Source organism: Mytilus californianus, unplaced genomic scaffold (assembly GCF_021869535.1).
Source record: "Mytilus californianus isolate M0D057914Y unplaced genomic scaffold, xbMytCali1.0.p SCAF_1, whole genome shotgun sequence".
Taxonomy (NCBI): Eukaryota; Metazoa; Mollusca; class Bivalvia; order Mytilida; family Mytilidae; genus Mytilus; species Mytilus californianus.
The window spans coordinates 77,174,212-77,194,132 of NW_026262581.1; the positions used below are offsets into that span (position 1 = coordinate 77,174,212).

General features: G+C 32.0%; 1 protein-coding gene across 12 annotated transcripts in view; it reads right to left on the reverse strand.

Moving 5' to 3' along the window:
- LOC127724284 (plasma membrane calcium-transporting ATPase 2-like) overlaps positions 1-19,921 on the reverse strand; it is a 145,802-nt gene that overhangs the window by 24,293 nt on the left and 101,588 nt on the right. For all 12 annotated transcript variants that reach the window (XM_052231275.1, XM_052231280.1, XM_052231211.1 and 9 more), the window contains 13 exons: positions 18,934-18,963; positions 16,648-16,833; positions 14,612-14,826; positions 14,064-14,199; positions 13,279-13,385; positions 11,571-11,806; positions 9,208-9,350; positions 8,566-8,690; positions 6,878-7,057; positions 6,221-6,415; positions 5,651-5,842; positions 4,924-5,137; positions 2,750-2,961 (listed from right to left, as the gene is read on the reverse strand). In XM_052231275.1, the coding sequence (XP_052087235.1) occupies positions 2,750-2,961; positions 4,924-5,137; positions 5,651-5,842; positions 6,221-6,415; positions 6,878-7,057; positions 8,566-8,690; positions 9,208-9,350; positions 11,571-11,806; positions 13,279-13,385; positions 14,064-14,199; positions 14,612-14,826; positions 16,648-16,833; positions 18,934-18,963 (2,171 nt within the window). The remainder of the gene's footprint in view (positions 1-2,749; positions 2,962-4,923; positions 5,138-5,650; positions 5,843-6,220; positions 6,416-6,877; positions 7,058-8,565; positions 8,691-9,207; positions 9,351-11,570; positions 11,807-13,278; positions 13,386-14,063; positions 14,200-14,611; positions 14,827-16,647; positions 16,834-18,933; positions 18,964-19,921) is intronic.

The window sequence follows — 19,921 nt, forward strand, 5'->3', positions numbered from 1 at the left end:
CACTGATCCATGAAATGAGATCAAGGTCAGGTGAACCCTGTCTGACGGACATGTTTACGTTGCAAGGTACCCATATACCAAATATAGTTATCATATTACTCATAATAAGTGAGAAATTCACATGACAAAAAACTATGATTTTTTTCAAGCATTCGCTGAACAATGAAAATGAGGTCAAGGACAATGGACATGTGATAGACGGAAACTTTGTAACATAAGGTATCTGCATACAAGATATGAAGAAGCATCCAGGTCTTCTACCTTCTGAAATAAAAAGCTTGGTACAAATAATTTACATGGCCGCTGAAGCTGTCATAGGTAACAAAAATTTCCCTTTGGAGAAATTGAATAGGCAATAAACTACTGTGGATTCATTTATTTTCGTGGGTATCAATTTTCGTGGATAGAGAAAAAAAGACATTTCGTGGATCGCTGATAACAAAAAAAAAAATTCAGATACGTAATACGTGGATTTCGTTTTGATTGAATAGAGCATATAACCTCCTTGGTTTGATCAATAATAAAACAAACAAAAAGAAGGAATTCATTGAAAAAGTTTTGAATTGTCAAAATCCTCGCTTGGTCATTCTAGGTTAAAATGTTCATTGGAAACTTCTATTACAATAATGGACAGAGACAACTTATAATTATTTGTTTGTTTTACAATTTATAAATTCTTGTCGGAATTTTATGAGGCATTCAAAACTCTATGATTGAAAGCTCAGTTCCCTAATCACGATATAATAAACAGTCATATAAGTAAAAGGTGTGAAAATAAATGTTCCTGTCATAAACAATATTGCCTTTGGGCAATATCCCCGTACTTAATCCTATTGATTTTTAATCACCAGTAAACCAAACTATGACACAGTAATTAACAACTTGCAGTTATATTCCATGAACAGTTTAATCAATTTTAAAAAGTAAATTATCACTGATATTCGATATATTAATTATTGATTTAATCAAAATACTTGTATCTTCTTTCAATAAAAACACCTGTTATGTTTCAATGTTTATAGCTAGTCAACACTATACTAGAACTGCATAACATAACCGGAAATAAATATCCGACTCCATACACATTTCTCGGGATTTTTCTTTGTTGAATTCTTAAATTCGTGGTTCGCTGTGACCCACGAAACCCACGAAAATTGGTATTCCAAGAATAAAAATGAATCCACAGTAATAGGGGTACAATAATTTAAGAATCCTTTTTTACTGTAAAACAAAACATTTAGTGCCAAAGGGAAATTCTGATTAATTAATAGCTTGTTAGTTGCTTAGTATTCAGAGGCAAATATTTCATATATATCATATATATATACCGTAGATACTCGCTTAATAGTCGATCCTACTATAAGTCGGGGTCCTTTTTCAGCTCCAAATTCTAAGGATTTAGTCTTGACCCTCGTATAAGTCGGACAAAATTTGGGCATTTTTTTTTTCAGCTGACAGTAACTGAACGCCGGTAAAACCAATGCAAATCCAGGAATAATATTCATTTCTGCATTAATGTTTGTTTGGTTTGAATTTAGTTGATGCTCATCATGATAATTTATATTGCTGTTAATAATAAAGATGTATTCATTTCTCTTGTTTTGTTCACTGTTCAAATGTCAGATTAGCCATGTGTTGTTTACGTAATGCATCAATGATTTTGTAGGGTATGACTAACAACCTATTGTTTGAGAAAAGCGAATATAAACCAATATGAACCTGAAAAATTTAAAGTCAATCAACACTTGATGAAAATATTTTTCACAGCATACATAACTCGGTGTTAAATGAGCATGAACACTTCATAATTCTTATTATATTGTGATGATTAAAGGATTAAAAAAATTAAGTGAAGCTAATCAATATATTAAAATAACTAACTCCAACTCATTAGTGTCATCTGTTTACCTATCACTGATAGTTTTCACACCTTTAGTGAATACAACTCTTTGTCTCTTAATTGGGGTTATCAATGGATTATATTGGCTTGTCAATCAATTTTGTAATTTTTGTTTACCTGAGACACTATAATGAATAATATTTTGATTTTGGGAATGAATCTTAAAATTATTTTTTGATTATTATATGATTTATAAGCATTGAATTGATATCATGATATCACAATAATGACACAATAACTCCGCTGAAAACATCCTTTCACATATTTGGTACATTGTTATCTCCTTTTCATTTTTGGTTCTTGGCTCTTCTTTTGGGTTTATAGGAAAACCATGTGACCATGAAAATCAATACACAAACCGGAAACGGTAGAATTTCAACACGAATTTGCAGAAAATGTTTACCAAAGAACAAATAAAACACAAAGACAGTATTGAAGTCATTTATTTTCAACAAAAACTTTTTATTTATTGATTTATGTAGGTTTGGCAATCAAAAACGTAGTTTTGACCAGGAAATTCACTCCTGACCACTTTTCTCAAGCTTGGATTTTTCCTCTGGTCGCTAGATCTCGTCTATTAGTCGCCCCCCCTCTCTGGATTATGAATTTTACTCCCAATTTTCCGACTAATAAGCGAGTAGGAACGGTATGTCATTTTGTAAGATCTGAAATATGGTTGAATTGTGCAATTTGAGGTAGTATTATTCAATATCTTGGTTAAAATTTAATTTGTATGCATACTCTTTGCATCAGCTTTCATAGCAATAGTCTTGTTTGGCTTTTGGTGTATAAATATAACCTATCGAAACAGCACTCAGCTACATTTGTACTTTATAATTATAATTTTACCTGAGCTATAAAGGTTCCTATCCAGATAACTATAAACACTGGATTCCTCTGTAATCCTCCCAGAATATTACGCTGCCCATGGATTTTTCTAGCATTGACCTCATTACAAAGAGTCATCATAACAAATGTATTAAATATAATAGTAAAGTGCTGAGTTGGTGGAGAATGAATATCTCCTCCTATTCCACTATCAATGTCAAAAAACTGAGGACCTGTCAAAAATAGACAAATAGAACATTTTGGTAAACTTATTTGACAATACAAATATATCTATTTCATATGCCTAAAAATAGCACAACCCTGATGTAAAGATTCAAAACGTAATAAATATGACAAATTGTCTATATTTTTATCCATTTAGACTGAGTAAGCATGTTATTTTTTTGATTTATTGATTGATGGGTGTACATAATAATTCAAAATTCAGGACCACAACAGTTAATATCCCTGCTTTGTACCAGACCAAAAAGCTGAATAACATTTTTAACACTGTCCCCAGGAAAACTGGACACTCTATTCTGACACATGTATTCTTAATCCAAGGCAACCATTCTTAGCCCTAAATGCTGCATGCTCTCAGTGAAGATTCAGTAAATACCAATTTTAAAGTCTTTGCCTTGACTTGACAGGGTATTGAAAGCAAAAACTTCCACGGACCAGGATGTTACCACAAGACCACTCATTTGATCCATTTTGCATTAAGTTTTTGATGCCTTTTTATACGTGATGTATTTTCTAATTTCACTTTCTATTGATTTGTCGTAGATTGTCACTTTCTTCAAGGTATCAATATATACAATGGATTTTTCAAATCAAACAAAAGATTTAAAATGTTCATGTGCAAAGCAAGTGTCTGCCAACTAGCAAATGCTTTTTGTTTAAATTAGAGAATTTCATATCCAGCTGCAATGACCTCTGTCATAGCAGTTAACTGACCCGTATTCTGCAGATCACACCTGAGAATTTCCCCCTTGACATGGGATTTTTCAAATACATGCCGGGTATTCAAATAACCCGGGATTTCAGAAAATGACCTGTTTTGACCCGTATTTCTGACCGGTACTGTTTCCGGTATTTAGAAGTCAAATATACTTCCGGTTTTCTCAGCGTTTTTCCTTTGAAAAATGTAAACAATTGAAATTAGAATTTGCTTATTTACCGTGCCAATGACAGCTATCAAAACATTACATTTGATTGAAAAGTAACAATTCGAGGATTGTTTGTTTATTGTACAACAGAAAGTTGAAGCCAGTCAAGCTTGACATACAATTCTATGTCCTAATTAAAAGATTTGCCGTTTGCAAATATCCTCAATCCTGTAAAAATCACTTTAAAACAATTTGAACCTTTTAATACATTTCTGTTGGAGAGAATAATTTTGTTATCACTTAAATGTAAAAGCTTTAAATCAAATACATATACTCTAGATGTTAAACTGAAAGGAAACACACTAACTTCTTTCTATTTATCTTCCTCCTGTGTATAGGAGCACCATAGCTATAATTGATTACATGTATAGCTGGAGTTATGACATTCATTAATAAAAAGAAGTAAGCTAGTGTGAATAAAACAATAAAAGGGCATTGCTTTAGAAAGATATTCAATTAATGATAAATATTTATATACTTAACAAATACAAAAAGTGATTATTTTTAGGAAACTCAGTGGTACATGTTCATGTTATAGTATATAAAAAAAACTCTCAACACTAAAATTAGACCGAAAAAATTCGTACGCATTATGACCTGACATTTTTTTCTTTTTTTCATCAATGCAGGTCATGACCTGCATTTTCAGTTTCAGAAGTTGACAGGTATGCTCTGTGGAACTGTCATAGTTCATTGCTGGATTGAAACTGACAACTGTAACAGTTGGCCACTACACACTTACATTAAGTTAAAATGGTTCGTAATTATTCTTTGAATTTTTAATTCAGAATGAGCCTTATCATATTATTTTACTTTTTGTGATTGTGAAGAACTGGCACTTAAATTTAAAACTAACTACCGGTACATGAAATGGTTTGATATAGTCACAATACTAAAGCTAAGGACAAGCTGGTATTTTGTACTTCAATATTTATCACTTGATCAATCAAGCTTTTTTGTAAAACTAATGGACTTAGCAACAATGCTTTCTAAGAACCATGAATAACTGCTCTATAAAAGACTTACCCAAGAAAAGTAAACAAAATATAACAGTTAGCTGATAGATGGCATGACCAATAATATTTTTTGTCATGGTTCTAGAAATGAGAGCTTTCGTTCTTCCATAAGGTTTGCGTTCTAACAATTCCTCACTGGGAAGCTCTGTAGCAAGAGCTAATGAAGCCAGAGTGTCCATAATCAAGTTCACCCACAACATCTGAATAGCTCGTAGAGGACTGTCCTGTAACAAGAATCACATAAAATAATTATAACATAATTAAAATGTTACATCAACACTAATCTACATGTTTTCATATACACTCTTATTTAAATGTATATACCATGACCTAATGAACTTTTCATGTTTGTAGAAGTGGACAGTTCTGGCATGATCTGATATATTTTTTTTATGCAAATGTCCCTTATACATAACGGTTAATATCAAGTTTGTGTTGTTTCCAAGTAAACAAATATCCAGTAAGGAACAAAGCTAAATTTCTGACTTAAATGCAAATATCAATGGTAATCACAAATTAGGTTATCAGGGGTTTTCCTTGAAAAAATGTAGAAATGAGGGAGAGAAAAGGGGTATTGGAAAGAATTCATATTTTCGAGTTACTGTTCAAATTTACTGACAAATAAAAAGATTGCTGCTTTATATAAAATAATTTGAACCATAAACGAACTTCCTACCATAAACAATCAAGTTCTGCCAATTGTCTAATCATTTAACTGTTAACGTATGACAACTCACATCAATTATACAGGCTCCAAGGAAAGCTACAAGTACAGCAACAACATTGACTGTCAACTGGAACTGTAAAAACTTAGCAATACTATCATAAACATTTCTACCCCACATCACAGCCTTAACAATACTGGTAAAGTTGTCATCTGTTAAAATAATGTCTGAGGCTTCTTTGGCTACATCTGTCCCGGATATACCCTATAAAATAAAGACCAAACATAACTCTTCAACCATTTTGATACCTGTAAATATATAATCTTATAAAGTATAGAAAATGTGTGAGTCTTCAAAGGAAGATGTGTGTAACTTGAACTCCAAATAATATAAGCAGAAATGGCTTATATAGAAATAAGATGATGTTTTGATATGGGAAACTCTAATAATCATTCGTATACAGAATTAAACTAACAGGTGCATAACTTTGTGTCAAGGAGTTGCAATTAAACAATGTTTAACGCAGGTGATGGCCACATAATATGTGTGGCTATAGATTTGCTGTCTGGCACCACAATAGTATTATATATCTCCATGCATAAACATGAAGCATCTTAACTCTCCCTTTACAGGTGAACATACCATTGCAAATCCAACATCAGCCTTTTTGAGAGCAGGTCCATCATTGGTTCCATCACCAGTTACTGCTACAACTTCTCTGGCAGTGCTCATCTTACTGTCTATAATACCTTTTACCAGCACATATTTATCCTGTGGTGATGATCGCGCCAGAACACGTAATTTAGGCCAAACTTTGTCAAATAATTCCTGTGAAACCTGAAAACAATAATACCGGGACTGTATCAAGGTTTACATATACTCTCAAGAAACAGAAAAATTCAGGAATTAAAAAGCATGATTTCAGTATAATTTTTGTTGTGTATATATATATAGCTAGTTTCTGTATTTGAAACCAGTGTCATTAGCCAAACATATTATAGAATAGATAATAAAAGGATTTCGAAACAACAATATGTTTACCATAGCTTGTAAAGACTTCACCATATAAACACATTTTGTTGATGGTTATTTCCCTGGCAGTTGCAAATATTACATGCATATTTTGGACAATAACAAAGTATTGTCTTTTGAATTTTGTACTATCTAAACTTACTTGGTCCAATTTTCAACATGCTATTAACACAACATGACTTGTGCATTTTTCACAATACTAAAAAATATTTTTAAACTGAGTTTCTTTTAATAGTCAAATAATGGTGTCTAATCATTATGTAATACCTCTCCATCTTCATCTAAGATACGTTTGTTAAATTCTTTGCCATCAATGACCAGAAAATCTTCATTAGGATCAAGAATTCCACATTTAGTGGCGATAGATCTGGCTGTATTCACATTGTCACCAGTTACCATTCTAACACAGATACCTGCTCTCTGACATTTCTTGATAGCATTGGGTACCTATAGCAAATCAGATATATAATCTTATACATCTAACAATAAAATGCTCTGCTAGGGGGCAGCTTGATACAACCACAGAGGACGAACCTTAAACAGTTGGGGCAAGTATGGACACAACATTCAAGCTTGATACAGCTCTGAATTTGGATTGGGATTAAATATTTTGACACAGCATAGACTTCTGACACAGAATGAATGTAGTCTAAGAACTTAAAAATTTGAAATTGAAAATTTACCTATTATGGTCCTATATCCAAAATCTAAATACATGGTTAGATTCAGCATATCAAAGAACCCCAAGCATTCAATTGTTGATGAAATCAAACAAAGTTTAATTTTGGACCCTTTGGACCTCAAAAATCTAAATACAAGGTTAGATGCAGCATATCAAAGAACCCCATTTATTCAATTTTTATTATTTCAACTAAAGTTTAACTTTGGACCACAATTTGGACCAACTTGAAAATTGGGCCCAAAATCAAAAATTTACATACATGTTAAGATTCAGCATTTCAAAGAACTCCAAGAATTTGATTTTTATTAAAATCAAACTAAGTTTATTTTGGACCCTTTGGACCTTAATTTGGACCATTTTGAAAACTGGGTCCAATATTAAAAATCTAAATACATGGTTAGATTCAGCATATCAAAGAACCCCAAAAATTCAAGACTTTGAATTAAACCCCATTGAAATTTGTCGAGAAATAAGCAATTCATACAAAGTATTAGAAAAGTATTGTTTTTGGCCCTTTTTTCACAAAAGGTTAGGGCCATAAACCCCCAAAATCAATCCCAACCTTCCTTTTTTGGTATGGAACCTTGTGGTACAATTTCATAGAGATCCATGGACTTATACTCGTTATTGTCCGGAAAATCTAATTTTTTTGGCCTCTTCTTCCTAAACAGTTTGGACCTTAGCCCAAAAATCAATCCCAACCTTCCTTTTGAGGTATAGATATCCATACACTTATACACAAATTATTGTCCTGAAAAAAGAAAATGCTTGTTTTTGGCCCCTAATTCCTAAACAGTTAGGACAATAACCCACCAAAATGATCTCAACCTTCCTGTTGTGGTATGGAACCTTGTGGTACAATTCCATAGAGATCCATACTTTTATACTCAAGTTATAGTCTGGAAACCAATTGTCTTACGACGACTATACCATCTTACGACCACAAACATTTTGCAGTCATATAAAATTAACCAATAATATATAACTTCCCTAATAATTTAGTACAACATATAGATTTATAAACATTGGTCAATTATTCACTTGGTTTTTAAATTGACTTTCTTCAGTGTTTATTTTCATCATGAGGAGGATTAATGATGACATCTAATCCATTTCTTTTCCAACTATCTTATGTCTAAATCTTAGATAAAAAGATGCAAAGGCAGAAAAACAAAAATATCAAAGTCTTTTACAAGAATTTCGACATACAAAATTTAACTTGGTACCCTACTTTCAACTCAACATATCTTAAGAGATCCATTAGAATACAAACCTCAGGTCTTACTGGGTCTTCAATACCAACAACCAGTAAACATGTTAGATCCTTTACTATGTCACCTTCCTCCTCCCAGTCCGGTTCCTCTGAGAATGTTACATCATTGACACCGTCACTTTCACCTGTTATACAGAAATACAGCTTAGTATAAATTAATGTACAATTCAAGCTAGTGTTGGAGGCAGTATTCAAAATTTACATTGTACCTAAAGATTCAAGGCTTGCCTTTTTCAAAATTATTGAAATTGCAGAACAGACTAGACAAAGTGATGCCCCGCACTCCACTCTGAAGTAACTGTATTATAACAAAGTCAATGTAGGACTTTCAGTTACGGGGCATAAAAATGTTCTCATATTTCTTTAATTGATCTTTATTGCCAGCAAGAGACAATTTAGATATTAAGTAGAGATATGGGAAGGTCTTCCACCACTAGAATGCATAAAGTTTTACTTTGAATTTTTGTTCAAGACTTGTCCAAATGGTCTTTCATTGGAAGATGTAATTGAGAATGTTCAATGATGGATGGAAGACAGATGCTAAAAGTTAGATACATCTTACATTTGTTCTTTAGGCTAAGTGAGCTTAAAACTAGCTTTAATAAATTATCAGCTGTATGATAAGAGTCTTATACACCATACCTTTAACAAAATCTCTGTATGCCAAACAGATCGTACGAAGTCCATCACTAGCCATTGGTTCTATTACTGTTTTCACAATATTATCCTGATCCTCAGGGGAGAATGGTAAAACCTGGCCTTTACAATCTAAGATATGGGTACATCTAAAAATAAAGAAAGAAAAATGATGCATTTATTGTTAATTATGCTAGAAACCTCTTTAAATTTTTAGATATGCTTACTTCATACTATAGGGGATAGCTTCAATTGAATAGGTATCCAGCATACTTGAATATCAATAGGGTTCTTTACTACAGAACACCTTTGTGATTTCCATAGGGTTCTGTTCAAAGATGATCTGAACACATTGTTGATAACCCTATGGATATCATGGATGGTACTGTTCAAAAAGTGTTCAGAAAACCTTTGTAATAGCAATAGGATTCTATCCAACACAGTGTTTAGAACAACTTTGTGATATCCACTGAGGTCTGTTTAACAAAGTGTTTAGAACAACTTTGTGATATGCATCAAGGTCTGTTTAACAAAGTGTTTAGAACAACTTTGTGATATCCATTGAGGTCTGTTTAACAAGAACAACTTTGTGATATTTGTTGAGGTCTGTTTAACAAAGTGTTTAGAACAACTTTGTGATATCCATCGAGGTCTGTTTAACAAAAGTGTTGAGAACAACTTTGTGATATCCATCAAGATCTGTTTAACAAAATGTTTAGAACAACTTTGTGATATCCATCGAGATCTGTTTAACAAAGTGTTTAGAACAACTTTGTGATATTCAAGTGTTTAGAACAACTTTGTGATATCCATTGAGATCTGTTTAACAAAGTGTATAGAACAACTTTGTGATATCCATCGAGATCTGTTTAACAAAATGTTTAGAACAACTTTGTGATATCCATCGAGATCTGTTTAACAAAGTGTTTAGAACACCTTTGTGATGCTGTAAATTCAGAAATTATTGCATGTATTTATTATTGTGATTTTGACATATCAGACCAAAATGTGAGAATAATTATTGCGATCACAGGAAATGTTGCATACACACATATCATAGATGCCAACCCCGCTTTGTTGCAATCAGTAAAAAAGTATTAAGATTTCCGTAATTTGTGATTTTTTCAGTAATGATATTTTTTTCATAAAATTTGATAATAATCATACTAACTAGGCACACAGTGACAAATACATGACTTCCTTTATCTATGACAACTAAGATTCAAAGTTGAAGAGCAAATAAGGAACACCGACCATCACGCTGAATCTTGTTTACAAAATATTAACAAAAAGGCATAATGTTCCAGTTTCCGATTCCGTTGTCCTACTGCAGAAATTCATTGTTCCACCAAACTTTGTAATTACTCAAGCGCTTATTGTAACAAAATTATAACCAAAAATGAAGCGTCACAATGATGAAAACGATGTCTTAAGATGGAACAGTTATGGAGTGGTAATAAACTAAAATCCGTAACAAGTAAATTGTTATTAGTAACACAGTAATTTTGGTCCAAAATTCGTAACAATTATGGAATTGGCATCTATGATATATGTGTCAAATTTCAGAATGCAAGTTCTTATTATTGCGATACTCACCCAGTCACATTATTCGCAATAATAAAAACTTCACAATAATTTTTGAATTTACAGTATCCATAGGGTACTGTTCAACAAAGCATTCAGAAAACCATTGTAATAGCAATAGGGTTCTGTCCAACAAAATGTTAAGAAGACCTTTGTGATATCCATCCAGTTCTGTTTAACAAAGTTCAGAACAGCTTTGTGATAGCTATAGGGTTCTCTCTAACAAGTGTCCAGAACAGTTTCATGATAGCAATAGGGTTTTGATCCATGGGGAATTTTTGACGAAAATATACAAGCTTACATTTTTCACCTAGTTATTTCAAATATGTGATAAAACATCCATTCATGTGCTACTTTAATAAATTAAAAGAAAATTAGCAGCAGATTTTTGTAAAAACATTTGGAATTTTTTATGTAAGCATGCTATAAATTTGTGTAACAGTTCTTTGGATTAAATCATTTTTATTAAATGTTCATGATTTTAGAAAAAAAAAACAGCATTCTTTGCTGTATCTTATCTAATTAAAGAAAAATTATCAGTAATTTGCTCATAAAACTTGGGACAAATAATCTTCCAACATATTAATGTCAAATGTCATTTGAAAACAGAGGAGTCCATGTACTTGTTTTCATCCCAAACATCATATTTTGACCTTGTGAAATATTAAATCTTGCTTAAGCAACGTCATTACCTCCCCTATAACTGTATCGTATGCTCTTATCCTTTTAAAGTCTGCTGTCAAATAAGCAAATCTAAAACTTAAGCACATAACAAATTTTCTTACTTTTTTAAAACAATTTCTGATGCTCCCTTTGTAAAAAGTCTGTAACCCTTGTTCGTAGGAATGACTGTACTCATAGACTTCCGTACAGAGTTAAAGGTGTATACTTTGGTTAAACGTTCTTCAGTAACTTCTTGTCTTACAGATTCATAACTCTGTTTCATATCCAGAACAAATCCTAACAGGGCACACTCTGTTTTATTCCCTAGTTGCGCAGGAAGACCCCCGTCCTCTGATGCCTAAAATCAGAAACAAATAAACAAGTTAAAACAAGGAAAATTAATTAACACCTGTCAACAGCATAAAACAATACATGTATGTTTATATAATTAAATTGCCCAATTAAAAAAATGCCTTATAATACTTGCATCCTATTTATAATAAGGAGATATGGAGTGTATGTCAAACAGACAACAACTCAATGACACTAAATATCAAGAGACATCTAGAAGTAAACATACAGTCTTCACTCAATGACACTAAATATCAAGAAACATCTAGAGGTTAACATATAGTCTTCACTCAATAACTATAAATATCAAAAGACATCTAGAGATAAACATACAGTCTTCACTCAATGACACTAAATATCAAAGAGACATCTAGAGATAAACATACAGTCTTCACTCAATGACACTAAATATCAAGAGACATCTAGAGGTAAACATATAGTCTTCACTCAATGACACTAAATATCAAGAGACATCTAGAGGTAAACATATAGTCTTCACTCAATGACACTAAATATCAAGAGACATCTAGAGGTAAACATAGTCTTCACTCAATGACACTAAATATCAAGAGACATCTAGAGGTAAACATATAGTCTTCACTCAATAACTATAAATATCAAAAGACATCTAGAGATAAACATATAGTCTTCACTCAATGACACTAAATATCAAGAGACATCTAGAGATAAACATACAGTCTTCACTCAATGACACTAAATATCAAAAGACATCTAGAGATAAACATATAGTCTTCACTCAATGACACTAAATATCAAAAGACATCTAGAGGTTAACATACAGTCTTCAACAATAAATGAGTGTCTATACAATATGTCAAGGTCTGAATTGGCAAATGGTCTATTAAAATCCTGAATAAATTTAACAGAGACAAATCTAAGATCTGCCATCAATTAAAATTCCTTAAATGGCAAACACAATAAGATACTGGAGGTTATGCAAGTAAAGCTCACAAAATCTTACCAGGAAACCCCTAAAAAAGGTGGTGCACAATGTGTTATATTATTATAAAAAGATTCTTAAACAGTTTCATTCATTGTAATAAGATGTTTAGGAAGAGTTGTGGATATAAGATGGGTACCCCCATAAAGCAATGGCTAAGTCCATAATTTGCTTAGGGAAAACCCTAAAAATAATTAAAAAAAGATTGCTATGGCTTAGTGAAATGTCCCCAGCCCTGTAAAAATGAGGAATTAAATTGTGTTTCCCAATGTGTTATTGTGGTACGATAGTCAAAATGGACTAATATATTCCAGACTTATCATAGTATCATAACAGTCAAAAACTTTGTCTTTTACATGGCTTTTTTCAAAAAATCACTGTATTAAGTCTTTGTGAAAATTGTTCCTAACATCACTGATTCTTTCCATTCTCTATGTTGAGAACAGGGAATAACTTTTCAATGGTCCTAGTACTGGCTCAGTTAGGAGTATAAAAGACAACTATAGGGGATCCTTTACCTGTATTCTGGAGGTATAACCACTGTTGATAGCTATGCCCCACACTATCAACTCTCTAAAACTGCTAGCTAAAGTTTCAAAGTTAGGAACCTGTTTGTAGTGAACTCCTGAAAAAAAGAAGATTGATTACAAATCAATTTATACATTTATATTCAATTAACTATATTTATTTTCAAATTGCCATGTTTTGTAACTCATATTACATTATGTGTTTCATATAATTCAGTGAAGCACCACAAAAAAAAAAGTTTAATGTTGGGATTCATTTTTCAAGACTTTGAGGCTTGTAATAAATTATAAGCCTGGTAACTTTTATGAGTTATTATTTAGTGTTGTTACTTTAGCCTTATTTTAGTGTTAAAAAGAAAAACACAAAAATGCAGAATTACACACACAAGACCTTGTTAGTTTTACAGCCTGGTTGACAAGGCTCATTGCTTAGATATAATGCATCTAAACTTATGCTATGAGAAATAAACAAACATTCATATTGAGAAATGTATGATTTTATTCAGATATGACAAATCATTAGTTGCTTAAGATCCAGCGGTATACCCTAAATTCAGAAATTATTGCATGGTTTTTATACAGGTGAATAATGTGACTGCCTGAGAATCGCAATAATACAAACTCCCATTTTGATTTCTGATATATACACCTGTATGCAATTTTTCCTGAAATCGCAATGATAAATCTTGAATTTTGGGTGGTCATTTCAAAATCGCAATAATAAATGCTCCCATATAATTTCAGAATTTACAGTACATTATAGTGCTATGCCTTACCTCCAATATAACTCTGAACAACTGTCATTCTGTTGGTTGTTAATGTTCCAGTTTTATCAGAACAAATGGCTGTAGCATTTCCCATTGTTTCACAAGCATCTAAATGTCGCACCAAGTTATTGTCATCCATCATTTTCTATCAAAATAAAAACAAGAGGCCTATTCAGTGATTACAAATGTGGCAAACTTGATTATTTACAACTTTGTATTCAGTACTACTAAAAGGTGGTAGATTGATTGAAGCTGTATAAGCTTTATTGGCAAATTTTGAATGGAAATCAGGACAATAACATATTATGTCAAATTAATATATCCTTTAACATTTTCATTGTTAACCTTTTATACCAATGGTGTTCACAAAAATGAGTACCCTACAAAACAATATTGAATCGGCACAGTATCTGCAATAGCAGGTTGGGTCATGTAGTAGTAATGTTTGGTTTAAAAGGATTATTCAACAAAAAATTATTGAAATGTTGTGTTTACATCTATTCTCTAAATTAGTTTTGGTCTAAATATGTTTCTAACTAAATTGCAGATAAACTTACTCTAACAGAATAAGCTAGAGATAAAGTTACAGCTAATGGAAGACCTTCTGGAACTGCTACAACTAACACAGTCACACCAATGATAAAATGTTTAACAAAATGTTCAATGTAGTTGGCAGTCTTGTCACTTGTCCATTCATTTTTGTTGATGGCAAACTCCTTCACGCAGAACTTGATAATGAGAATTAAAACAGTAGCTACAGCAATGGCAGTTCCTGGAACAAAGAAAGATAATTTAGTCAGTCTGAAATAAATGGAGATAATTATAGCCACTACAGTTTGAAATAAAGGGAGATAATTATAGCACTGACAGTCTGAAACAAGTAAATAGCTGACATTGCCAACTGATATCCTCATTACTGAACATTTATTGAAAGGAACATTATTTCATATATAAGAGAAGATAATTATAGCAATGACAGTATAGAATAACTGGAGACAACTACAGTTGTATAACCTATAATAAAGACATAAGGGAAAAGAAGGGTATATAATTTGTCTGTACCAGACATAGTATCAGTAGCTGTTATGTTTAATACTTGCCTGACTTAATTTCAATTCGACAAGCAGGCACTTCTCTGACTAGTTAAGATCTTTTCAACTGATTTTTATACTTTGTTCTTATGTTATGCTGTTACACCACTCTCTCGGGTAAAAAAAAGGGTTGGGCGCCCGCCAAACATGTTTAGCATGTTTAACCCCGCCACATTCTATATGTGTCTGTCCCAAGTCAGGAGCCTGTCGTTGAGTGGTTTTTGTTTGTTGCTGTATATCATATTTATTTTTTTTAGTTTATTGTTTTGTACAGTTTGTTGTTGTGTTGTTGTGTTGTTCTGTTGTACCACTGTCCCAGGTTAAGAGGGGAGGTTAAGCTGCCCGCTAACAAATTTAACCCCACCATATTATGTATGTGCCTGTTCCAAGTCAGGAGCCTGTAATTCAGTGGTTGTTGTTTGTTGTTGTACATCATATTTGTTTTTCGTTAATTGTTTTGTACATACCGTATAGCAGGTTATTTTCGAGGGTGTAAAATTTCGCGATTAAGGGGCAACAAAGATTACGAAAAATTTTGGCGGTTTTGATTTTGGCGGATTCTTTAATCCCAATTAAATATTTTGGCGGATACTGAAATCGTTGCAGTTAAAAAGTTGTAAAAATTGACAATGTTATGGTTTAAATGGTTGTTTTACCTGCATGACGTCTTATTTATTGATTATATTTTGATACAGTTAATAAATAGAATACCGGTACTTAGAAATCGGTTACAGGTGTACAAACCTCCGGTAAATGTTACGGTTGATTAGTTACGAAATTGACCGGACCTTTGATGTACTAATTATATCATGAAATTATCATGAGTGACTTGCAACTTTTATATAATTTGACACTAATTAATAAGGACAAAATACATGACAGAGTACCTTACACTCTTATATTATTATGTATTTTATCATGTAACCAATTAACCTATTAACACCTGACAGCGAGAGAACAATGGCCTTTCGCATTTATGTTGGTTAAATTAACATAAACTATTATTGATCCGACGATGGTTAAATTAACATAAACTATTATTGATCCGACAAACGGGATAATTAGATAGTTTTCAAAACGCTTTAGCTATTAGAAAGAACAGAAGTATGCAGAAATTTTCGCGGAATTTAATTTCGCGATTTCCCCTTACCCGCCAAAATAAGCCAAAATAAACACCCCGCAAAAATAACCCGGTATATCAAGCCGTTAGTTTCTTGTTTGAATTGTTTTACATATATAATTTCAGGGCCTTTTATAGCTTGCTATGGGGTATGGGTTTTGCTTATTGTTGAAGGTTGTACCGTGACCTCTAGTTGCTTTCTTCTACGTCATTTGGTCTCCGGTGGAGAGTTGTCTCATTGGCAATCATACCACATCTTCCTTTTTTTATATTAAGCAAGGTCATTTCTAACACTGTTAAAATTTTATGTGTGCTCTAACAGAACAATAAGTATAAAATAGATACATACATATATATGCTAGAATTGAATATATTTGATTACCTCCATATCCTATCTGGATGGCCAGCCTGGTAAGTTTAGCCTGCAGAACTGACTTCTCTTTTCGTGCTGATGCCTGTGGTGCAGGTTTCTTTGGCTCACCATTCCCCACTTTGTTGTTGACAGCATTGGTATTATTGGAATTGTGGGAGTTTCCTGTTGGCAATTCAGGATTTATTGATCCAAGATCTATCAAAATATAAACTAAGCATGAAGACAACAATATATTTTATTTCAACGAATTTTTTTTATATAAAAGCTGAATTAACAAAAAAAAAGATGTTCAGTTATTATATTCATATTTCAAATGTTAATTGTCCGTTCCAAATGAAACAAGACTCTACGTTTGGTCAGTAATTTTTTCTTGTGTATGTTAACAATACTTTTCCTAACCTCTTCATGGAAGACATTTTTGTACTTTTGGCTACTGTGTGTCCCAATTATATCAAAATGTGAATTTTGGCGAAAAAATATTGTTCAGGTTGCAGTTGGACTGAAGTTAAAATTGCATAAGTATTTTAAAAGAACCACAAATTTTTAAAATTCAAATGCCAAAGCAAGCACTGACTTTTGTGGTGATATCATCTATGCTTATTCTGTTATTATTTCTTTCCACGAAAAACAACAAGCGTAACTTGCAGAGAATAAATATTTTATGTTTGAAAATTATAGGAGACATTTTATTTCATCAAAGAGGTAAAATAGTTACCACTTTATGAGAGTTAATGTTACTGTAAATATTGTTACTCTTGTTTGTTAGTATAGAAATCTTAATGAAAAAATACTTTTCAGAGATCATGAGACACACACAAGTGGATTTAACTAATTTATGTCATAATAGGCTGTTTTTATGCAACTTTATGTTTCAAATGTTTATGTATATTACATTATATATAAAACACATATGTATATATGAAACAATCAATTCACGCATCTACAGCAATACTAGATCGCCATGCACAAACTGATGAGAAAAATCAATCTGAAGTATAAAACCAAGTTACCAACAGGAAACCAATTTACCCCTTTTGGTCCTTTATAAAACTGACTGGTCCCTAAACTTGCTAACCAATAGATAACCCATTTGAATTTTCACAAAACCTTTAACAGTGTTGTAAACTTTGATCACCAGATAAAAATTAATAAGAACATGGCACAAAATCTAAAATCCTGGTCTAGCATTTACATAGCCCAACAATAATCAGCAGCCTGTAAGCCCTTATAGGAACTATTTTAAAGGAGTAGGAATATTAAATTAAGAATCTTATTTGAACCAAAATATAATGCAAATATAAAAATCTGCATATGACATCCCCGAGTCAACTGAAGAGGAACTATGTTCTTTGGTCTTGATCTATAATATTTGTATTTTTTAACCTGGGATGGTTGGATGTCTATGACATCTACTGTATGTAGGGGACCATTTCACCTAAATAATGTTCACTGTTGGAAACCATACAGCGGATTTCATTTACAAATATTACAAGACCAACATAAAATCAAAATAACAACAAAGGAATCAATAGCTCTCTGTTTAAAAACCTGCATGCAAAATCTGAACTGTGTGTTCATGCAAAACCACTTCTTTTATGCCCGAACTCAAACAATAGACTTGTATAATAGAAACTGGCTAGTTCAATGGAAATTTAACTTAAAAACATTTCAATAATTCTCAGGAATTGAAATCAATATTGCTCAGTCATTTGTCAGTGAAGCTTTTTGCTTCAGGTGACTATACCACAGATTTACATCAGTTCTTTCTATCTGAGCAATTCTGGTTTTAACACCTGATATTTAAAAAAAATAAAAATCCAATGAATAACTTGCAACAGAATTGATTATCAGTCATAAGATTTCAGTTGCTTCCTGCTCAATACTTCCTTCTATCAGAATGAAGTTATGCATAACCTTTACTATTTTTTTAAAGATAGAAAACTGAAGCCAAGCATGAACATTTTTCATAAACTCCTGAAGCCATTCAAGTTTGAATACTTCCTTCTATCAGCATGCAGTTATTCATAACCTTGACTTTATTCTAAAGTTAGAAAACTGAAGCCAATCTGTGAAACATTTTCCAAAAACTCCTGCAGCTATACAAGTTAGCCTCAAAGACCATTGTCTGTACACCTGACACAATGTTCATTTCAATGAAAAGTATCTGAACATGTGACACAATGTTCATTTCAATGAAAATGTCTGTACACCTGACACAATGTCCACTTCAATGACATGACAAAGCAGGAAATCACATGCCAAACGCATGCCGAAAAAATATATAAATACACATACCCACTTTAACGTCAGCGTCACTAGTAAGCACTAATAAAAAAAAACATAAAAATAATAAAATTAATAAATAATTTGGTAAATTTATAAATATTTGAAATGAATATAGTACAGAGCTAGAAAATCTATTGTAAATTAAAGGTAATAAAGGAAATGTAGAACATATCATATATAGAAATTGTATATTCATATAAAATTGCATGCTGAAGTAAATAAATAAGGATATACTGACATCCTGAAAATAACTTGCAAATAAATCTTATTTCTTCAAACACAGATAGGTGTATATTTTTTCTGATTTACTTTAATTATTTGTCATACATCTCCTCTGATTGTTGCTGAAATATTTGTCATATAATTGTTTGCATAATATCACAATGTGTTCTGAATGTTAGAAAAGAAAGACCAATTGAGTTTCTATACTGTAAAACTTGCTTTACTTACAAACAAATTCAACTTTCTTAATCGATTTACAGTTTTTTCTAAGGAGTAATACCAAAGGGCCAATACAAGTATATTTGTATCAACAAAGCCTAAAATATAGGTCACAGTGGCTATCTTTCATAAGTGATTATTATACTCTCTAAGATGCATCCTTATATGAAGTCATAGGGTTATAGGTTACTTAATATCTGAGATCTGAACTTGGACATAAACTTCATTGCAGTTAAAGTGTAAAATGTAGGTCAGATTGACCTTCTTTTTTCTGCTTTACTTGCCAAGATGCTAACTTAAACTGAGTAATATGATTTACTGTCACTTTTATTTGAAATTAGATCTTGAATGTAAACTTAATAAAAGCCAATGGAGCATAAAATATAGGTCAGAGTGAGATACTTTAAAAAATAAATGCTACTCCACAAGATACTTCCTTGTTATAAGCTTGTTAGTCACTAAGTGTCTGAAATCTGAACTTGAAACTAAAATTGATTTTCAATCTGTGAAATATAAAATATTCTGTGGATTTATTTTCAATAATCACAGAATGAAA